The sequence below is a fragment of the Abramis brama genome (assembly GCF_963993115.1).
Source record: "Abramis brama genome assembly, chromosome: 3".
In the NCBI taxonomy this organism is placed as follows: Eukaryota; Metazoa; Chordata; class Actinopteri; order Cypriniformes; family Leuciscidae; genus Abramis; species Abramis brama.
The window spans coordinates 405,900-428,686 of NC_139965.1; the positions used below are offsets into that span (position 1 = coordinate 405,900).

Consider the following 22,787-nt stretch of genomic DNA (forward strand, 5'->3'; position numbering starts at 1 on the left):
TTCAAGTCTTTGAGTTTCTAAATATATCCTTAATGACAAACTGATGAGTCTTTCTCCAGCTGTCACTCAATCCGTCCAGCCAATCAGACGCTTGGCTTGCTGAAGTCTTAATTATTAGCAAGATGCTCGATATCCGCTGCAGTATGAATATGAACACAGCACTGTAATGAATGCACTGAGGTCGTGTTTGTGTGTGTGTGTGTGTGTGTGAGAGAGAGAGACTCACTTCCGCTCTATTATTAGGGTGTTGATTGTGAAGCACATGGCAGGGTCTGTCATCTGTTGATGGCGTGTGGCTGTGAGACGTGTGTGTGTGTGTGTGTGTGTGTGTGTGAGACGTGTGAAAGCGATGACTCCCGTGTCGCCGTTGGCTGCGTCGCTCTCCCATATGGCCAATCAGACGGCAGCTCCTCAGATCCTGTTACAACTGGCTCCATTCCTCGAGTTCAGTGTGTGTGTGTGTGTGTGTGTGTGTCCTCGTCCAGGGAAACGTCTTCATCTGCCATCAGCAGAGCTCGCCGTCCTCCAGCGCCGCCTATATATTATAACTAGCACTGTCAGCTGACTAATATTTTCATACGAATTAAACACTGCTCTGATGGGACAAGGGGCCCTTATTACAATATGTAGTTAAATGTTTTAGCTGTCATTTTTTTTTTAATTTTTTTTTTAATAATTGATCATACCGCATTAATGCATTAAATTGACAGTTCTGTAGTTTTAACACATCAGAGATACAAAGCCAAAAACTGTTATAAATCAGTTTAACCCATTGTAAAAAAAAATTGTAGTTTATTTATTTTAATTTATTTATCTTTTATTTTATGTTATGTAATGTATTTTATTATTATTTTTTATAATGTATCTTGTTAATTTTATTAGATAATAATTATTTGTATTTTATTTTATATTTTACATTTTATTTCATTTTTTGTTATATATTTTTGCACTTTATTTCATATTTTTAATTTCATTTAATATTTATTTTATTTTATATTTTTTGCATTATTATTTGGTTTTATAATCTATTTTATGTTTATTTTATTATACAATAATTATTTATATTTTATTTTTTGTTTTTGTTTTTTATTTTATATTTTTTGCACTTTATTTCATATTTTTTATTTCATATTTATTTTATTTCATTTTATATTTTTGCACTTTATTTCATATATATATTTTTTATTTTATTTTTTGATATTTTTTGCACTTTATTTCATATTTTCAATTTAATTTAATATTTATTTTTCTGTTTTACATTTTATTTGATATTTGCTTATTTCTCTTGTTCTCTCTCTGCCGTAAGTGGGCTCTTGTCTTCACACCCACCTGTTCGCCGCTCTGAGTCATCATGCGTAGGAGGACTGATGGTGATTTTAGAGTATAATCGACACCGTCCTCCAAGTGAGTCTAATTCATAATTCATACTTACGGTAATTGTTTGGCTGTTCTACTTTCCGGCCTGCTTTACTGCTCTTTTTCTCACTCGTCTGACAGCAGAAGCAGAACTGCATTTCCATATTCTGTCATCGCCACCTTATTTTTCTCTCTCTGTTGCTTCCTTTTTGGGGCAAAAGGGAACTCTGGGTAACATATTCTGCATTTGCCGTCAAAGTGCTGACAGATTTTACCTTGTTTTTCAACAAGTGAGTCTTTTTGTAGCTTTTTAAACCCAAGCATAATCTTATAATGCACATTAGATTACATGCCCACATCCACTCAACACTGCTGTGCAGTAAATCAGCGGCTCTCAACCGGCTTTCCTTCCTCTATCACTTCACAGTGACATTTATTTAACCCGTATTTAATTTATTTGGCCTTTCCTGTGTTTTCAATCCTAACTAAACACGATTTGCATGTTGTGTTGATGGAAAGAGTTTACTCTGGAAACAAGCGGGAGAGTCTGAAGAGGAAAGCAGAGCAGCCAAAATGCAGCAATTACAGATACTGTATATGCAAAATAATTCAGATGAGGAGAAGGTCAGCGTGGAGAAGGTCAGCGTGGTGAAGAGAAAGCTGAACACTCGGACAGATGCATCGCATTATCTCACACACACGAGCTCGAGCCCCACATGTGTGAAATCTGAAGGCGCTAAATACACTATATTGCCAAAAGTATTAAGAAATGCTCATTGAATTCAGGTGTTCCAATCACTTCCAAGGCCACAGTTGTGTAAATCAAGCACTAGACGTGCAGACGCTTCTACACACATCTGTGAAAGAATGGGTCGCTCTCAGGAGCTCAGTGAAATCCCAGAGCGGAGTCATGCTGAGGCTCACAGTGCGTCTCCAACTCTCTGCAGTCAACAGCTCCAGACCTCCATCCTTCTGTGGCCTTCAGATCAGCTCAGGAACAGTGCGTCTCCAACTCTCTACAGTCAACAGCTCCAGACCTCCATCCTTCTGTGGCCTTCAGATCAGCTCAGGAACAGTGCGTCTCCAACTCTCTGCAGTCAACAGCTCCAGACCTCCAGCTTTCTGTGGCCTTCAGATCAGCTCAGGAACAGGGTGTCTCCAACTCTCTGCAGTCAACAGCTCCAGACCTCCAGCCTTCTGTGGCCTTCAGATCAGCTCAGGAACAGTGCGTCTCCAACTCTCTGCAGTCAACAGCTCCAGACCTCCAGCCTTCTGTGGCCTTCAGATCAGCTCAGGAACAGGGCGTCTCCAACTCTCTGCAGTCAACAGCTCCAGACCTCCAGCCTTCTGTGGCCTTCAGATCAGCTCAACATCAGTGCGTCTCCAACTCTCTGCAGTCAACAGCTCCAGACCTCCAGCCTTCTGTGGCCTTCAGATCAGCTCAACATCAGTGCGTCTCCAACTCTCTGCAGTCAACAGCTCCAGACCTCCAGCTTTCTGTGGCCTTCAGATCAGCTCAGGAACAGGGTGTCTCCAACTCTCTGCAGTCAACAGCTCCAGACCTCCAGCCTTCTGTGGCCTTCAGATCAGCTCAGGAACAGTGCGTCTCCAACTCTCTGCAGTCAACAGCTCCAGACCTCCAGCCTTCTGTGGCCTTCAGATCAGCTCAGGAACAGGGTGTCTCCAACTCTCTGCAGTCAACAGCTCCAGACCTCCAGCCTTCTGTGGCCTTCAGATCAGCTCAGGAACAGGGCGTCTCCAACTCTCTGCAGTCAACAGCTCCAGACCTCCAGCCTTCTGTGGCCTTCAGATCAGCTCAGGAACAGTGCGTCTCCAACTCTCTGCAGTCAACAGCTCCAGACCTCCAGCCTTCTGTGGCCTTCAGATCAGCTCAGGAACAGGGCATCTCCAACTCTCTGCAGTCAACAGCTCCAGACCTCCAGCCTTCTGTGGCCTTCAGATCAGCTCAGGAATAGTGCGTCTCCAACTCTCTGCAGTCAACAGCTCCAGACCTCCATCCTTCTGTGGCCTTCAGATCAGCTCAGGAATAGTGCGTCTCCAACTCTCTGCAGTCAACAGCTCCAGACCTCCAGCCTTCTGTGGCCTTCAGATCAGCTCAGGAATAGTGCGTCTCCAACTCTCTGCAGTCAACAGCTCCAGACCTCCAGCCTTCTGTGGCCTTCAGATCAGCTCAGGAATAGTGCGTCTCCAACTCTCTACAGTCAACAGCTCCAGACCTCCAGCCTTCTGTGGCCTTCAGATCAGCTCAGGAATAGTGCGTCTCCAACTCTCTACAGTCAACAGCTCCAGACCTCCAGCCTTCTGTGGCCTTCAGATCAGCTCAGGAATAGTGCGTCTCCAACTCTCTACAGTCAACAGCTCCAGACCTCCAGCCTTCTGTGGCCTTCAGATCAGCTCAGGAATAGTGCGTCTCCAACTCTCTGCAGTCAACAGCTCCAGACCTCCAGCCTTCTGTGGCCTTCAGATCAGCTCAGGAACAGGGCGCCTCCAACTCTCTGCAGTCAACAGCTCCAGACCTCCAGCCTTCTGTGGCCTTCAGATCAGCTCAACATCAGTGCATCTCCAACTCTCTGCAGTCAACAGCTCCAGACCTCCAGCCTTCTGTGGCCTTCAGATCAGCTCAGGAACAGGGCGTCTCCAACTCTCTGCAGTCAACAGCTCCAGACCTCCAGCCTTCTGTGGCCTTCAGATCAGCTCAGGAACAGGGCGTCTCCAACTCTCTACAGTCAACAGCTCCAGACCTCCATCCTTCTGTGGCCTTCAGATCAGCTCAACATCAGTGCATCTCCAACTCTCTGCAGTCAACAGCTCCAGACCTCCAGCCTTCTGTGGCCTTCAGATCAGCTCAGGAATAGTGCGTCTCCAACTCTCTGCAGTCAACAGCTCCAGACCTCCAGCCTTCTGTGGCCTTCAGATCAGCTCAGGAACAGGGCGTCTCCAACTCTCTGCAGTCAACAGCTCCAGACCTCCATCCTTCTGTGGCCTTCAGATCAGCTCAGGAATAGTGCGTCTCCAACTCTCTACAGTCAACAGCTCCAGACCTCCATCCTTCTGTGGCCTTCAGATCAGCTCAACATCAGTGCATCTCCAACTCTCTGCAGTCAACAGCTCCAGACCTCCAGCCTTCTGTGGCCTTCAGATCAGCTCAGGAACAGGGCATCTCCAACTCTCTGCAGTCAACAGCTCCAGACCTCCAGCCTTCTGTGGCCTTCAGATCAGCTCAACATCAGTGCATCTCCAACTCTCTGCAGTCAACAGCTCCAGACCTCCAGCCTTCTGTGGCCTTCAGATCAGCTCAGGAACAGGGCGTCTCCAACTCTCTGCAGTAGGGGTGGAGCCGAACCCGAATACGGTATTCGGAAAGGCACAAATAATGTGTTTTTTCCGAATACTTATTTCGAACAAATACTTTAAAAATATTTGTATTCGGGAACAAGAAAAACTTTATATCAAAAGCTGCGTTTCCTCATGAGACATGGCGACCGGCGGTGCTGCTGATGTGGTGGCTGTAAATCCACTTGTTGATAAGAAAAGAAATATTTTGGATTAGGCTAATGTCACGTTGTCATAAGGGGCCGTTCACATAGCGCGTTTTCTGCGCGTGCAGATTTCAAATGTAGGCGCGTGTTTTTCCAGGCGCGTCTATGTCGACGGTTGCATAGCAACGACAGACGCCACGAGAGAGCTTGTGGAAAGGAGAAAGCGGTGCAAACTTTCTAGCCCTTGCATTAGCTTTAGATATATTTATGGAGATGAGAAATTAAATAAAAAGCCGTCATTAATATCAGTCTGTCAGAAAAGCAGTTCTAGGCTTATTCTTGGCTGGATAAATCTTAGCAGGTTTAAAAAGCCCTTTTAAAATTAAATATGAATGCAGTTTTGGATTAAATAAAAGTACAGTCAAGTCAAATAAAACACGTTTTATCTCCTGTATAGTTTGGTAACACTACAATAAGATACCATTCATTAACATTACTTAATGCGTTATCTACAACAACACATTGAGTGAACAATATATTTTTACAACATCAATTAATGTTTGTGAATGTTATTTAATACAAACACACTGGTCATGTTTGTTCACTTCATTCATTGTGCATTAAATAATGTTAACATAAATAATGTTAACTTTCGATTTTAAAAATGTATTTTAAAAATTAACCCCAAGGAGAATAATTGCGACAGTATATAACTTATTTATTGTTAGGTCATTTTATCTAATGTAGATAATAAAATAATACTACAGTTTCTATCTTTGTAACCGTGATATAAACTTTAATATATCTAAATTTAATCTAAATTAAGCTTTGATACCGAAATTGGTACCGAGAACCGTGGATTTTCACTGGTATTGGTACCGAATACTGAAATTTTGGTACCGTGACAACACTAGTAGCTCTGTTAGCTCGGTAATTTAGACAATAGGCTGTTGACAGAGTAACGTTAACATAGGTAATGGTTGTTATGTTATTTTCTTTTCAATGACATTCCTTGTTACATGTTCATTGCTGGATTTATGGAAAAACATCAACCAATATTGCATATCCATAATTATTATAATGGATATAATTAAAGAATACTTGCACTATAACGTAAATTAGAAGTGTAACGCAAAAAAACTGGATTTTTACACCTATTTTGAATTTTACTCGAATACAAATACAAATACAAATACTTTTCCCCCCTCAACAAATACAAATACAGATACAAATACCGGCTGCTTTGCACACCCCTACTCTGCAGTCAACAGCTCCAGACCTCCAGCCTTCTGTGGCCTTCAGATCAGCTCATGAACAGTGCGTCTCCAACTCTCTGCAGTCAACAGCTCCAGACCTCCAGCCTTCTGTGGCCTTCAGATCAGCTCATGAACAGTGCGTCTCCAACTCTCTACAGTCAACAGCTCCAGACCTCCAGCCTTCTGTGGCCTTCAGATCAGCTCAGGAACAGTGCGTCTCCAACTCTCTACAGTCAACAGCTCCAGACCTCCATCCTTCTGTGGCCTTCAGATCAGCTCAGGAACAGTGCGTCTCCAACTCTCTACAGTCAACAGCTCCAGACCTCCAGCCTTCTGTGGCCTTCAGATCAGCTCATGAACAGTGCGTCTCCAACTCTCTACAGTCAACAGCTCCAGACCTCCAGCCTTTTTGTGGCCTTCAGATCAGCTCAGGAACAGTGCGTTTCCAACTCTCTACAGTCAACAGCTCCAGACCTCCAGACATTTGTGACCTTCAGATCAGCTCAGGAACAGTGCGTCTCCAACTCGCTACAGTCAACAGCTCCAGACCTCCAGCCTTTTTGTGACCTTCAGATCAGCTCAGGAACAGTGCGTCTCCAACTCTCTGCAGTCAACAGCTCCAGACCTCCAGCCTTTTTGTGGTCTTCAGATCAGCTCAGGAACAGGGCGTCTCCAATTCTCTGCAGTCAACAGCTCCAGACCTCCAGACGTTTGTGGCCTTCAGATCAGCTCAGGAACAGGGCGTCTCCAATTCTCTGCAGTCAACAGCTCCAGACCTCCAGACGTTTGTGGCCTTCAGATCAGCTCAGGAACAGGGCGTCTCCAACTCTCTGCAGTCAACAGCTCCAGACCTCCAGACTTCTGTGGCCTTCAGATCAGCTCAACATCAGTGCGTCTCCAACTCTCTGCAGTCAACAGCTCCAGACCTCCAGCCTTCTGTGGCCTTCAGATCAGCTCAACATCAGTGCGTCTCCAACTCTCTGCAGTCAACAGCTCCTGACCTCCAGCCTTCTGTGGCCTTCAGATCAGCTAACATCAGTGCGTCTCCAATTCTCTGCAGTCAACAGCTCCAGACCTCCATCCTTCTGTGGCCTTCAGATCAGCTCAACATCAGTGCATCTTCAACTCTCTGCAGTCAACAGCTCCAGACCTCCATCCTTCTGTGGCCTTCAGATCAGCTCAACATCAGTGCATCTCCAACTCTCTGCAGTCAACAGCTCCAGATCTCCAGCCTTCTGTGGCCTTCAGATCAGCTCAGGAACAGTGCGTTTCCAACTCTCTGCAGTCAACAGCTCCAGACCTCCATCCTTCTGTGGCCTTCAGATCAGCTCAACATCAGTGCATCTTCAACTCTCTGCAGTCAACAGCTCCAGACCTCCATCCTTCTGTGGCCTTCAGATCAGCTCAACATCAGTGCGTCTCCAACTCTCTGCAGTCAGCAGCTCCAGACCTCCAGCCTTCTGTGGCCTTCAGATCAGCTCAACATCAGTAGGTCTCCAACTCTCTGCAGTCAACAGCTCCAGACCTCCAGCCTTCTGTGGCCTTCAGATCAGCTCAGGAATAGTGCGTCTCCAACTCTCTGCAGTCAACAGCTCCAGACCTCCATCCTTCTGTGGCCTTCAGATCAGCTCAACATCAGTAGGTCTCCAACTCTCTGCAGTCAACAGCTCCAGACCTCCAGCCTTCTGTGGCCTTCAGATCAGCTCAGGAACAGGGCATAGAGCTTCATGGAGTGGGTTTCCATGGCTGATAGTCCTGACCTCAACCCCATAGAACAGCTTTGGTATGAACTAGAGCGAGACTAAGAGCTTCTCGTCCAACATCAGTGCCGGACCTCACTAATGCGCTTCTAGAAGAATGGGCGAACATTCCCATAAACACACTCCTAAACCTTGTGGAAAGCCTTCCCAGAAGAGCTGAAGCTATTATAGATGCAAAGGGTGGAGCAACTCCATATTAAACCCTACAGATCAGGAATGCGATGTCATTAAAGTTCATGTAAAGGCAGACGTCCCAAAACTATTGGCAATATTCACTTCAGCAATGGTCAGGTTTGACTACACAAGTTAATCATCTTAAAGACAGAAGAGTGTTGAGATCTACTCTCTTCATTCTTGTTTTCCAGAGCAGTTTGCTTTCGAACATAAATTCATTATGTCTCTGATTTTGCTCATTAGGCTCATAACTAATTAGCCAGGTTTAGAAACACAAGATATAATGTAAAAGAAAAGATGGTTTCCTTGATGTGCTAAACAGCGATTTACTTTTTCTGTGCAAAAAACAAAAACAAAACATATAATTAGTCCATTCATGGTGTGCACTATATTCCATATGTGTGTTTCATAGAAGAATCTTCTTCATAGAGTTTGAAATAATGAGAGAGTTTTGAGTAATGCTTCGCTCTGGACTGAACTGAGTGTCATATCAAACCCGATACAGAACTACTGTATGAATGTGAATGTAATGTAGATTTGAAATTATTTAAAAATTCATATTTTCTGATCGACTGGTGCTTAACAACAAAAGGGAGCATTTTGTCTTTTGAAAAATGCTTAAAAATCCTTAAAGGTTGATAGATAGATAGATAGATAGATAGATAGATAGATATCAAAGGCAGGTTGTCAGATTTGTACTGGAAGAGGAAGTTCTGCTTTGGCAGTGTGTGTGTGTGTGTGTGTGTGTGTGTGTGTATGTAAGTCAAGTCAAGTCAAGTTTATTTATATAGCGCTTTTCACAATACAGATTGTATCAAAGCAGCTTCACAGTATTAAATAAAAATAATACATCAATGTTTGTTTCTAGTGGAAAACGTCCACGTTTGGTAATGCTGATCAATAGTATTGTTGATTGATTAATTAAATTAAATATCCCCAAATATCCCCAACTGAGCAAGCCAAAGGCAACAGTGGCAAGGAACCGAAAAACTCCATCAGGTGACCTAATGGAGAAAAAAAAAACCTTGGGAGAACCCAGGCTCAGTTGGGGGCCAGTTCTCCTCTGGCGTTTATGAACTAGAGGCCGGATTTAACTGTAATATTAAAAGTATTATATGAATGCCTGGCTGAAGAGATGCATCTTTAATCTAGTTTTAAACTGGGAGAGCAAGTCTGAGCAACGAACAGTATCAGGAAGACTATTCCAGAGTTTTGGAGCTAAATGTGAAAATGCTCTCCCTCCTTTGGTGGACCTACATATCCTAGGTATGACCAAAAGCCTCGAATTTATTGATCTTAAAGAGCGCGATGGATTATAGGGCGATAGAAGATCCGTTAAATAGATTGGAGCTAAGCCATTTAGGGCTTTATAAGTCAGTAGCAATACCTTGTAATTAATACGGAACTTTATAGGTAACCAATGTAGTGATGATAAAATTGGTGTTATATGATCATATTTTCTTGATCTAGTAAGAACTCTAGCGGCGGCATTTTGGACTAACTGTAGCTTGTTTATTGAGGATGCAGGACAACCGGCTAATAAAGCATTACAGTAATCTAGTCTTGAGGTCATGAATGCATGAACTAACTTTTCTGCATCAGAAACTGATAGCATGTTACATAGCTTAGCAATGTTTCTAAGGTGGAAAAAGGCTGTTCTTGTAACATATGAAATATGATTTTCAAAAGACAGGTTGCAGTCTAGTATAACACCCAGGTCTTTTACTGTAGAGGATAAAGTAACAGGACATCCTACTATGTTAAAGTTTTAGTGTGAGAGGTTTTGTGGGCGGTTTTTTGAACCGATAAGTAATACCTCTGTCTTGTCTGGATTTAATAAAAGAAAATTGGGCGTCATCCAATCTTTTATATCTTTAACACACTCTGTCAATTTGGATAATTTAGCGTTTTCATCTGGCCATGATGAAATATAGATTTGAGTGTCATCAGCATAACAATGGAAACTAATTCATGTTTCCTTATAATATTTCCAAGTGGCAGCATATATATTGAGAATAACAGAGGGCCTAACACAGATCCCTGCGGCACTCCATAATTTACTGGAGTTATGATCGATTTTTCTCCATTTAAATAGACGAAATGGTAGCGGTCAGATAAGTATGATCTGAACCAGCTTAATGCTTGTCCTTGAACACCAGTATAATTTTGTAGTCGATCTAAGAGTATTGTGTGATCTATAGTATCGAACGCAGCACTTAGATCAAGTAAAACTAGTATTGAGATACAGCCTTGGTCAGAAGCTAAAATTAAATCATTTGTGATTTTAACGAGCGCAGTTTCAGTGCTATGATGCGGTCTGAATCCAGACTGAAACTTTTCATAGATGTCATCTTGAGCCCAGTTGGGCGGACACAACTTTTTCTAGTGTTTTAGACATAAAAGGAAGATTTGAAATGGGTCTATAATTTGCTAGATTATGTGGGTCTAATTGTGGTTTCTTAATGAGAGGTTTTATAACTGCCAGTTTAAATGTTCTTGGAACATGACCTAAAGATAAAGATGAGTTAATAATATTGAGAGGCTCTTCCACTACAGGTAACACTTCTTTCAGTAGTTTAGTGGGTATAGGATCTAATAAACATGTTGTTGTTTTAGATGAAGTGATAAGTTTATTTAACTCTTTTTGTTCTATAGTTGTAAAGCACTGTAATTGTTCTTGCGGGGTGATAATTGAGGCTGAATTATAAGGCACGATTGAGGATTGAACGTTTACAATTGTGGTTCTAATGTTTTCTATTTTCTCAGTGAAGAACTTCATGAAATCATTACTACTAAACTGTAACGGAATATTTTGTTCAGGTGACATCTGTTTATTTGTTAGTCTAGCCACGGTGCTAAATAAAAACCTAGGATTGTTTGGTTGTTTTCTATTAGTTTGCGGAGGTGCTCAGCCCTGGCCGCTTTAAGGGCCTTTTTATAACGTGACATACTGTCTTTCCACGCGATTCTAAAGACCTCTAAATTAGTTTGTTTCCATTTACGCTCTAAATTACGGGTTTCTCTCTTTAGAACATGCGTAGTATTGTTGTACCATGGTGCTTTACTTTTCTCTCTGACCTTTTTTAATCTAATGGGTGCAACAATATCCAATGTTCCAGAGAGAATGGTGCTCATAGTGCTAGTTAATTCCTCTAGTTCATCTGTTTGTTTGGGTTCACTGAGCAGCTGAGACAGATCAGATAAGCAATTTGAAAAATTATCTAAGGTGGATGGAAGGATTGTTCTGCCTGATCGATAACGCGGCGCAGCATGATATATTACAGCAGTACGTAATATGCAAGTTACCATGTAATGGTCAGTGACATCATCACTTTGTGGAATTATATCTATATCGGTTGGATCGGTTCCATGAATCGAGTGTATGATTAAAACGATGAGTTGGTCCGGTAACGTTTTGCTTGACCCCAAAGGAGTTTAATAAATCTGTAAACGCAGCCCCTAACGCATCATTTGAATTATCTACGTGTATGTTAAAATCTCCAACAATTAATGCTTTATCTACATTGACTAATAGGTCTGAGAGAAAATCTGCAAACTCTTTTAGGAAATCAGCGTAAGGCCCAGGCGGTCTATATACGGTAGCCAAGGCTAGAGATAATAGGGAAGTTTTTCTAACATCTAAGAGCGTAACATTTAGTTACGAAGTACTTCAAACGAAATAAACTTATAACCCGTTTTCTGAGTAACATTGAGAATATCTCTATAGATTGTTGCAACACTGCCGCCACGACCAATCAGACGGGGCTCATGCATATAGGAGTATCCTGGTGGAGTAGACTCATTTAGACCGAAATAATCATTTGGTTTAAGCCAGGTTTCAGTAAGGCAAAGTACATCGAAGCTATTATCTGTGACTATTTCATTTACAATAACTTCCTTAGGTGTGAGTGATCTAATGTTTAGAAGACCTAGCTTTAGAAATTGTTTTTGTTTACTAATAACAACATTTTCTGTTTTAATAACAATTAGATTTTTCCTAGATCCTGCAGTAGAATTATTATTTGATCTCACTAAACGAGGAATAGACACAGTTTCTATGCAATGTTCTACACTAGAATTTATATCAGTTAAATTGGTGCAGCAGAGACTATGATTTGGACTTTTGGTTACTAGTCAAAAGGTATTCAACATTTTGGAGATGTTATCCGACAGAAGATCCGCTCCGAATCTGCTTGTGTGTGTGTGTGTGTGTGTTCTGTGTTTTCTGATCTTCAGTGTGATTCTCTTGTGCTTGTGTTAATCAACACCTCTCTGCTAAAAGCTCTTCTCCAACGGAGAAGGATCTTCTCAGCTCTTCTCGACCCGCTGGGTTTCAGCACATGCCGTTTCTGTCCGTGTGTCGGCGCGTCGAGGGTTTGTGGGCGACAGTAGCGTGTTACTTTTGACATGTACTGTATGTTGAGTAGAAGAGAGCTGGTGAAATATTGGCTCTTGGATGTAATCTCTCCTTAATGCAGTGAGTGTCTGGAACACCGGATGTGTCTTGCGTCTCTGGAGCTGTTGAATGTAAAAACCCTTTTGTGTTGCAGAAGACGTGTTCATGACTTCATCTCCAGTTTGCTGGATTCACACGAATCATCAGGTGGGTCGCGACTCAAGAATGGATCTCGAGGAGGAAAAGAAGTACAACACTGCTTTAAAAGGTTGTTGATGTGTGATAGTAAATGAGGAGGATGTCAACATGGACATCCTCAAAAAACATCATATGATCACATTTATATGTAAACAGTTTTGGTGTCGAGTCTGGAATAAAACTAGAATAAGTCCTGCGCTGCCGTGTTTGCATTGGGCCAGTGTTATTTTACTATCATTAATAAACAATCATCGTTTTTATTAATATTTTGAACTAGCTTTTATTTTTATATTTTTTCATTATTTTTTTAATAATTTGTGCTAACACATTACAACAAGGTCCATTAGTTAATTTTAGTTAATGCATTGTTTATTAGAAATATAACCATTCATTGTTAATTCATGTCAGCTCAGATACAACTTTTGATTTCAATCATGTATTAGTAAAATTACATTAAATGCTTTTGAAGTACTTCTTTGTTAACTAATGTAACCTTGTGCAAACTGTTGCAAATTGTGTTTTGTGCTTTTGTTATTTTTTATAAATTTTTGTTCTTTTTGAAATGTTACTATTTAGGCTTAATTTATTTTTATTGTTATTTGAGTTTTAGTTTTTATTTATTTGCCTTTGGTTAGTCTTTATGTTAGTCTTCTAACATGAACTTATTTCAATTAGTTGCCAAGGTAGGATTTGTAATTTTCATTCAGTTTACGTTTTTTATCTAATGTTTATATTTTATTTCCGCTGAAACTGAAGTGTTTGAGTAGATGTGTTTGAGGATAACATCAGTGGTCCAGTCAGAAGGGCTCTGGTGAAGCCGTGAGCCGGTCCACTGGTGGGTTAGCGCTGGCCAAGCTGTTTAGCCCGTATAATGATGTGTTTGAGTAGATGTGTTTGAGGACTACATCAGTGGTCCAGTCAGAAGGGCTCTGGTGAAGCCGTGAGCCGGTCCACTGGTGGGTTAGCGCTGGCCGAGCTGTTTAGCCTGTATAATGATATGTTTGAGTAGATGTGTTTGAGGACTACATCAGTGGTCCAGTCAGAAGGGCTCTGGTGAAGCCGTGAGCCGGTCCACTGGTGGGTTAGCGCTGGCCGAGCTGTTTAGCCCGTATAATGATGTGTTTGAGTAGATGTGTTTGAGGACTACATCAGTGGTCCAGTCAGAAGGGCTCTGGTGAAGCCGTGAGCCGGTCCACTGGTGGGTTAGCGCTGGCCGAGCTGTTTAGCCCGTATAATGATGTGTTTGAGTAGATGTGTTTGAGGATAACATCAGTGGTCCAGTCAGAAGGGCTCTGGTGAAGCCGTGAGCCGGTCCACTGGTGGGTTAGCGCTGGCCGAGCTGTTTAGCCCGTATTATGATATGTTTGAGTAGATGTGTTTGAGGATAACATCAGTGGTCCAGTCAGAAGGGCTCTGGTGAAGTTGTGAGCCGGTCTGCTGGTGAGTTAGCGCTGACCGAGCTGTTTAGCCCGTATAATGATGTGTTTGAGTCGGAACGGAGCGGTTGTAGATGAATGCTTCAGATGAGAGCAGACGAGATGCTCTTGAACTCTGCCAAACAGTTGTGTGTGTGTGTGTTTCCATAAGACCAGAGGGGAAAAAAGCATTTGAGCGAGCAATGGCCTTCGGGGGTTGCACTGAATGAAATGCTTTTTTTTCCAATCCCCACCTCACTCAAGAAGCGTTCACTCGTTCGTTCGTTCGTTTGTTTGTTTGGTTCAGACTTTATTTCCTCTTTCTCTCTCTCTTTCTCTCTCTCTCTCTCTCTCTCTCTTCTTTCTTTTCCCGTTTTGCTTTGAGTTGATCTTTGACATCCACGCGTGCCCCGGGATGTCTGTCACAAACTGCAGTCCAACCTTGTGACAATGCTTGATTTCTTCCCGTGCCTTTTTATGACCTTCTTCTTTTTTCATTTCTTTCTTTTGTTTCTGTTCTTTCCTTCAAGGTCTGGCGCACCTGACGTTAAACAGCCAAGGTATGGTTCATTCCGTTTTCCATTCTTTTGTTTAGTGAGGAATCAGATCTGTGGGTCTCTCTCTCTCTCTCTCTCTCTCTCTCTCTCTCACCCTTACTGTATGTCCCCCTCTCATCTTACTGTACGGCTGTCTGAAGACCTCTGACCTCTGACCTCCCAGACACAGGTAACGCTCTTCTGTCTCGCTCTCGCTGGGGTTGACATGATGAAATGCTTGTGTTCAGAATGCACAGACTCTCGTTCTGTGGTCATTCTCATTGTTTGGCAATTATTCACTCGTTTAGTGTTAGATCTGCTCTGTTCCTCAGCGTTGATTGATTGATCTGAGTGGTTTTCTGATGCAGTAATATAACCAGTCTGTCTGTTTTACATCACTAGTTATTGACTCAAGCATTTTCTCATCTGTTTAACTGAAACGACCGTTCTGTCATCATTGTTCAAACCCGTATGACGTTCATTTCTGGGAGATATCATTCACTGAATGTCTGTGTTGTTTTGTTCCCGATGTTCATAAAAATATCAAAAAGTCATACAGGTTTTTAGAACAACACAAAGGACAGTAAATGATGACAGAATGATGTTTTTTGACTGAACTATCTCTGTGTAGTTTATTCATGAGGACTAGTTTATTTTACTGTCTGTCTGTCACACATTTGAAAGGCCTCTATGTTTGGTCTCAACTGGTTGTTGTTTCATTTGTTTTGAGCTCAATGACACTCGTTATTTAACTGATCTACCTCTCAGAACTGTTTCTTCTCTCACATCAGTGTGTTTTCACTCAGTTTTCTGCTTTGGGTTGGTCACGTTAATACTGGTAATCAAAGTGATGGAAGCGAGATGTGATGGTGTTTGTCGTCCAACGCTCCTGCTTTTGAATTTCAGCCCAGTTTTGAAAGCACTACTTTTCCCTGGAGATTGATTTGTGTTTCACAGACACACTTTGTAATTTTAATCCCGTCTGTGTTTTTCCTCACTGAACTTGTAAAAATTACTGATCAAAAGTGCTTGCTCTTGATCAAAAGTGCATTCATCCTGATCTAAAAGAGCGTGTGTATGAGAGGAGATCTTTCTTGCCGGTGAAAGGGCACATTCAGAAATATTTTGCCATTCAGAAATGGAGAATTTGCACAGTTAAGTGCAGCGATCCTCTCCTCGGCACAAAACAGCAGATTTCCCTAAAAAAAAAAAAAAAGAGCAAGCACAGGCGGCGAGTGTCTTTTTAAAGATGTCGTTCCGTCTGTGTGTTTTCCTGGATGCGGCCCTTTTCCGGCCTTCATCTGATGGCCGCGATTGCTGTCTCACAATAGATCTTCCAGTTTACAGCAAGTCATATGTCAAGAGCAGAGTCTGGTGGGCGATAGAGTACACCGACAATAAATGTTTTGTCATAATTGTTCATCTCAATGAATAAAGACTCACAGTGGTCATCCTCCAAATAAAAATCACAGGTATTTACTTGGAGACTGCTCTTAACATAAAGGCAGACCCCTCCACCTGTTCTATTTGGTCTGTTCTTAATGTGTAGATCGTACCCATCGAGGTTAAGTAAATCTGCATTTGAAAAGTCATTAAGCCAGGTTTCACTACACCCAATAACATCAAAATGACAGCTTGAGTTAGACAATAGGGAGGCTAAATCAGAATGATGTTTGTTTAGGCTTCTGATGTTTAAATGTAACAGTGAATAATTATATACAGTGAGGAAAATAAGTATTTGAACACCCTGCTATTTTGCAAGTTCTCCCACTTAGAAATCATGGAGGGGTCTGAAATTGTCATCGTAGGTGCATGTCCACTGTGAGAGACATAATTGTAACGCAAAGAAGATGGCCAGATTACCAGCTCTCTCTCTATATATATTTAAATTACTGAAATTACCAACAAACGAACTCTGTCCTTCTTGAACTGTCTACAAACAACAGATGGCATCTATCAGCTCAAGTAACTCATTGATGGCTGTCTATAGACACCTCTTGTATGAGTTTACACGGGAAGCCACGAGCGCAAGGCGCCACAATGTCTGAGATTACGCAGATCCCCTAGGGATATTCTTAGACACTGATTTACACTTAAACACTGATTTATACGTCAGAAAACAACAAGACTTTGTCTGGCCAGATGCGCTGGCTAATGATCTCATCAAACCAAACACACACACACACATAGGCAAGAGAGCAAAAGTTCAGCGGCAGCGTGAACTCTCAGTCCTGGTCACACACACACACACACACACACACACACACAGAAACACACATGGATCCTACCACGTGTGATCAAAATCATTTGGTACAATGTTTAAAATGTATTTTCTTGATGGGTGCATGATCCCTTGTCCCAAACATTATGCCTATATAACTTTATTGGTTTGTAATCAATGTGATGTGACTATAATCGTGTATCTGTGTGTCATTATGTCATAGCAGTGCCATTCATGGTATCGTCTTGTTCCAGAGATCCCAACGGTCTCGAATGTTTAACGCAACATATCAGAGGATGCATTGTTTTATTAATACCAGTGATATTAATGTTACGAACGAATCTATCGTTCCAATTTCTAAGAGGAAGGGGGGTATAGATCTCGAAACGTCAGGAGGTGTGCCCGATCCGTTGTTAAAGACGGTTGGCCCACGTCCATGAGAGGGCGTGAGTTTTGGCCCCTTCAAAATATCATGCTTCCCTTCTCTCTTCTCTGATTCCTGCTCTTCCTTCTTCGACCCCGCTGATTCCACTTCCTCTCTTCTCCGGTCGCTCTCATCCCGGACCTCATCCACGTGTAGCGCAGCTCCATGGCAACCAGCTGAACAGGCCTCGCCGTGGCCTCTGGGACACAAACCCCCGCGCCATGTAAAAGTCTGCTGCCTTAGAAACCAAGATTTCTGGCCTCTTCTGCACGGAAGACGAACTTTCTCGGTAATGTTACATCCAGTGAGCCTTTAAACTTCGCGGCACCTGAAGACGCAACAGAAACAGGACACCATCCGCGCTGTCCTGCCAGTTTCAGCATCACCCGAACAAAAGACAAAATCGCAAGTATATTGAGTTGATAAAACTGCTTTCCAGGTTGTCTCGTGAATTTAGGTTTTCTGTATGTAATTATTATTTTCCCCTTCTCTGCCTTTCTTTCTTTCTTTCTTTCATTTCATGTTATCCTGATCACGTATTTTCTTGTTTGGTTAAATGTGTGTTTGTTTTATTGTTTTGTATTTTTACGTACGTTTATATTCGTAGCTCATATAATCTCTAGTTTTGCATTTATTAAAATTCATAAATACTTTTCACTGTCTCTGTATTTGAAAGCCCACCATTCTAAAGTCAATGAAACAAAAGATCTTAAGCTACAAGCTCGATATTAGACTACATTCAGTAGTTTTAATTAATAAACTCAATAAAGTTTAATGTTCGTGGCCAGAACCTAAACTTTAGTGGAGTTTGTGAATACCCCTTCTTGACTGTACTGACCTTACATCTACTCGCTGGACGACTTAGATGTTGGTCAGACCAGTTACAGAACGAGGTAATCTCGATAATTGATAAAATAAATGTACATGCGACTTATGAATTATGACCATGAGTCATAAATATTAAGATTCCCCATATTCTTGAGCTAATTCATATTTACCCAGAGTCGTATTCGTTACATGTTTGGTGGAAGAATCCAAGGGCAGTTTCAAACTTTATTTTGGTGGGCAAAATTCAGTTTCAGTTGAATGTGTATTATTGGTTTAATAATTGTAAGCTATACGCGCGTTTTGAATTGTGAGGTAAGTCGCTAAGGCGAACTCACCCAGCTGATGGTATAGGCACAAAGCCAGCTCAGCTCTGTAAAAATCTGCAGTTCATGATATTACAGTGTCCCTGTAAAGACGAAGCAAAACTCTTTGCAGTGGGTACATGTAATATGATTTAAACCGACTAAATGAAGACGAAGGATCTCTTTTAGGACGAAGACGTAAATCTGGCCTGAGCAGTGACTCAGTTTGTCAGTCGTAATAGGCCTTATTATATACAATACGTTAACGATAAACTCCTGGTCAGAAATTGGCGTCGCGATCCAATTTTGTACACCTAATGCATTATCATAAAGTGCTATTTTGATTAATGTTTATGGGAGATGAGCAGAGGCATAATTCCTGCTCATAGCTGTTTTGATGCCTGTCGTGCTCACAGCTTAAGTAAATAGATGTTTTAATGCCTGTTTGCTCACAGTTTCTAATAATTGAACAGAAGAAAATAATACCTGTTCACAGCTGTAGTAATCACAGATGTTTTAATCCCTGTGTACTCACAGTTTAAGTAAATAGATGTTCGAATCCCTGTTTGCTCACAGTTTCTATTAATTAAAACAGAAGTCCTAATTCCTGTTTTTATTGTAAACCGTTTCATATATAATGTGTAATTGGAGACCAGTTTTATGAATTAAAACAGATGATAATCCCTGTCCTTATTCTAAACCGTCTCATGTATAATGTGTAATTTAATAGATGTGTAATTCCTATTAGTCACATGTTGTGAAACTCGCGTCATTTTTCGCATACAACTGAGCGCAAAATGAGCCCAAAAGTATAGTGATTTCTAAGAAAAATTCCAGTCTCAGTTGTTGAAACACTGACCAACAGCCTTTAGGTGTGTGTGGCAGTTCTCAAATTGCGCGCCCCACCGACGTCATCCTGCGTGAGCGTCGCCTCCCACTGACGTCAGCCTGCGCGAGCAAAATTGCGCCATCTGCTGGCGGTAAAAGATAATACCTGCTTTCAATTTCTTTTTCTCTCTCTGCATTCATTTTCTCTTCTTTTCCCCCGATCATAGAATGAACGGTCGAACTCTCAAATACTTACCTGCATTCAAAGCTTAGCTTATGCTGATATTATTTGGAGTTAGACAATTCTCTTTTCTGTTTTTGATTGTCACACTTTAAGAAAAAAAAAAACTTTTCCGAATTAAAGCTTAGACTTGATTCACTCAGTTCATTGATAGTCCCAGCCTGCATTGAAGGGTCTCATTGCTACCCTTTTCGTTTGATTATTTTTATAATCAATACTAATAACTTCAGTGTTATTGTAAGGATTATAGGAAGTCATTCTGAATTTCAGTTTAATTATTATTGATACTTCACTGTTATCATTCTAATTTTCTTTCCTTCCTTATTTCTATTATAATTTGGACCTCTCCTTGCACGCTTAGTTGAATTTCAATTCAAACTAGTTTGAATTTTGATTTAAAATTGTGTCTAATCCACCAGGTAGACCACTGAGAGGACATACGCCCTCACCCTTGTGGCACAAATCCACTGCCGGGGCCTATTCCTCTGCCTGCGTCTCAAGCCTGTGTTGTTATTCACATTTTATTTCATTGATAATTTTCTTTTTCCTCTTCCCTCTCTTCTCCAGTCTCTCCAAAAAGGGGGGGGGGGGGGGGGGGGGGGGGGGGGTAGGTTATTCTGATAAATCACCATCAGTTATCACAATTTCCTTTTTGTTGTATCACTATTTTAGTAAAGCCTTCGCCTCTGACTCCTGCATACATATTTACCCAATTTGATGAAACCAGAAAGCCTTAATTCACATTAAGTCCAACCTCTTAATCCCTTATTGTGTATCTATGGGCAGGACTCAGTCAGTGCACTGTGGTGATTGAGACGTCATCACTGGTTTCCACCTGGATGACCTCTATTCACCCCAGGTAACTAAAATTTGATAGAACCCATCCACTTATTATGAACCACAGAATACTAGATATTCCTCCTGGTGTATTTTAAGTGTTTGGGCCCACCTTTTTCTCTCTAAGACACACCTTCTTTCGAGGTCCTGTCCCGATAACTCTAGCAGTATTAATAGGCTTAGGCCTCTTTAATTTTTTTTTTTACTTTACTATATAACACTCTCCGTGTTATTGTTTGTGACATTTCATTGCAGACCAATTCACTTCCTTGTGTTGTGTTTCCCTTTTTCTTCCCTACCTCTAACTCTGTCTTTCTCTATTCTGTTGTGATTTGTTTCTCTCATTTCACGTACATACAGAACCTAAGAGAGACCCCAGGAAAGCTGAATAATAGAGTAAACAATCCAAGCGGGCGTCATTAGACGACCCCCCAGGCTACCGCCTGTCAAAATCTCTATTGTGGGTTTAGCCATACCCACGAAATTGGCTCCGCTAACTGTCGGCATCAGTTAGCCCCGAAATTCTCATAAACGGCCTAGCCCGTATGAGTATAGCTCATTTGACCCTAAAACAAACTTGCATTTTGTCTCTTTTTGTGTGTGCTGTGCTTCTCTCGCCAACAGTAAGCCGAGATGTCGAGCTCACCCTGTCCTGCAGTCCGCTGGGACGACCTTGAGGCATGGCTGAGAGACATAACAAAGACCGTGCTGCCCCAGGACCCACATCGCTCGAGCCAAGAGCAACGGGACACAGACCTGGACCAGTTCGAGTCCCATGATCCAGCCCAGACATACAGCCACGAGCAGCTGTCCAAAATCTTCGGAAACCTCGCACTCAAACTCGTCGCCAGGGCCCGGGACAGCGAAAGGAGCAACGCCGACCTGCAGCAAAAGACAGCCGCACTACAGCTCCAGGCCACAGAGGCCCTGGAGGACCGAGCACACACACAGAGCCGTCTAGACCAGCTACTCTTCCCGACCGAGGAAGAGGACGCCACAGATCCAAAGCTCCAGAAAGAAGTAGAAAGACTTCGAAATGCCCTGCAAGATCTGCACCTCGACACAGACCAAAGAGAACAGTTGGAGAGAAAAACCAGAAAAGAACTCAACGAAAGGCTCCAACGGGCTGAAGCCCTCCTTGAGAGAGCAGAGACTAGAATTCATCAGCTCGCTCAGCAGAGACACGAGCTCCAAGATGAACTTGACACTGTTCAGGCAGAACTAAAACATGCTTACAGATTGCAGAGTGTCTGGAACGGAGAAACACACATCACAGAGTTTCTCCCAGCCAGCCACCCCAACCCTGTCAGCCAAACATCAAAAGCTGAAGGGGGCGGAGCTGAAAAGGGTCAGAATCCTCTCCAGACGGATTGGGCCCCCAGCAACAGCTCTCCTCCCAAAAGCCTTGACAAGCTGGCCAGAAACATTCCTACGTTTGCCGGAGACCACAGTGTTTATGCGTACCTTCAAGACATTGATTTTCACCTGCAAACTGTCGCTAACGTGACAGCTTGGGACAAGTTCTACTTGTTACGAATCACCGCAAATAGAGATGTGCGTAAGTTTCTGGATCGCCAACCAGACCCCGTCAAAGCAGATTACAAGCAACTGCGACAAGCTTTGATCCGTGAATTCTCTGACCCAGAATCAGACCAAGGGTTTATCACGGCCTTTGACGTGAAGCAGGGTCGACTTGAACACCCACACTCCTATTATGACCGACTCCGACAAACGTTCTTCGGAGCAACCAACTCCCCAGGTATGGAAGAGGATGTGACTTTCAGAACGTTGTTTCTGCGAAATCTGCATAGCACTGTGAGTAAACATCTCGATGTGCTCGTCTGCCCACGAACCATGTCTACTCGACAACTCAGAGACTTAGCCCACAAGGCTTACACCAAGCAAAGGGCTATAGATGAAAAGACTGTAGAAACGCACACAATTTACTCCGTCTCCGAGCACTGCTCAGAGCCAGACAGCAGATTGCAGCACGACTGTGACGGTGCTCATCCAGAGCGTCGGACCGAACGCTCAGAAAGATTCTGGAACCAGCATCACTCGCCGTCCAGAACTCCAAGCCCAGACCGTCGAAACTGCAACCTCTCTCCCCAGAACACTGGTGAGCCAGAGTCTTCTTACACAACAGATGAAGACAGTGCAGCCACGTCTGACACCGACACAGAAAACGAACACTGACACCTGCTGCTTCAAGGTCATCTCTGACCTGCAGCTGTGCAACCAGACCAATGTCTGCGCCACATACCTACCACCATCACGATTGCAGTGACTACACAGCACAATCAAACTTTACCAACTACACTGCACGCCTCAGAGCCACTTACGCCACCTCCGCTGTGTACAAAGAAAGGTCATGCGGGCCTCTGATGAACAGACCTTTCCTATGCCAACAATGATGCCCCAACGCCACTCATGAGACATCGAAGCATGTGGCATACCAACCTCAGCGAAGCAACAAGACTGTCCTAGCCAACCAAGGACATCCGTCGCTGAAATT

The 22,787-nt window shown here is 42.5% G+C and overlaps 1 protein-coding gene across 2 annotated transcripts in view; it reads left to right on the forward strand.

Moving 5' to 3' along the window:
• The window catches only part of nrxn2b (neurexin 2b), a 471,382-nt gene that overhangs the window by 124,065 nt on the left and 324,530 nt on the right, over positions 1-22,787 (forward strand). Inside the window, exon 4 of one of the 2 annotated variants that reach the window (XM_084110063.1) lies at positions 14,586-14,615. The exons of the other annotated variant lie outside the window; for it this stretch is intronic. Within the exon in view, the coding sequence (XP_083966189.1) occupies positions 14,586-14,615 (30 nt within the window). The remainder of the gene's footprint in view (positions 1-14,585; positions 14,616-22,787) is intronic. 2 annotated transcript variants of the gene reach the window in all.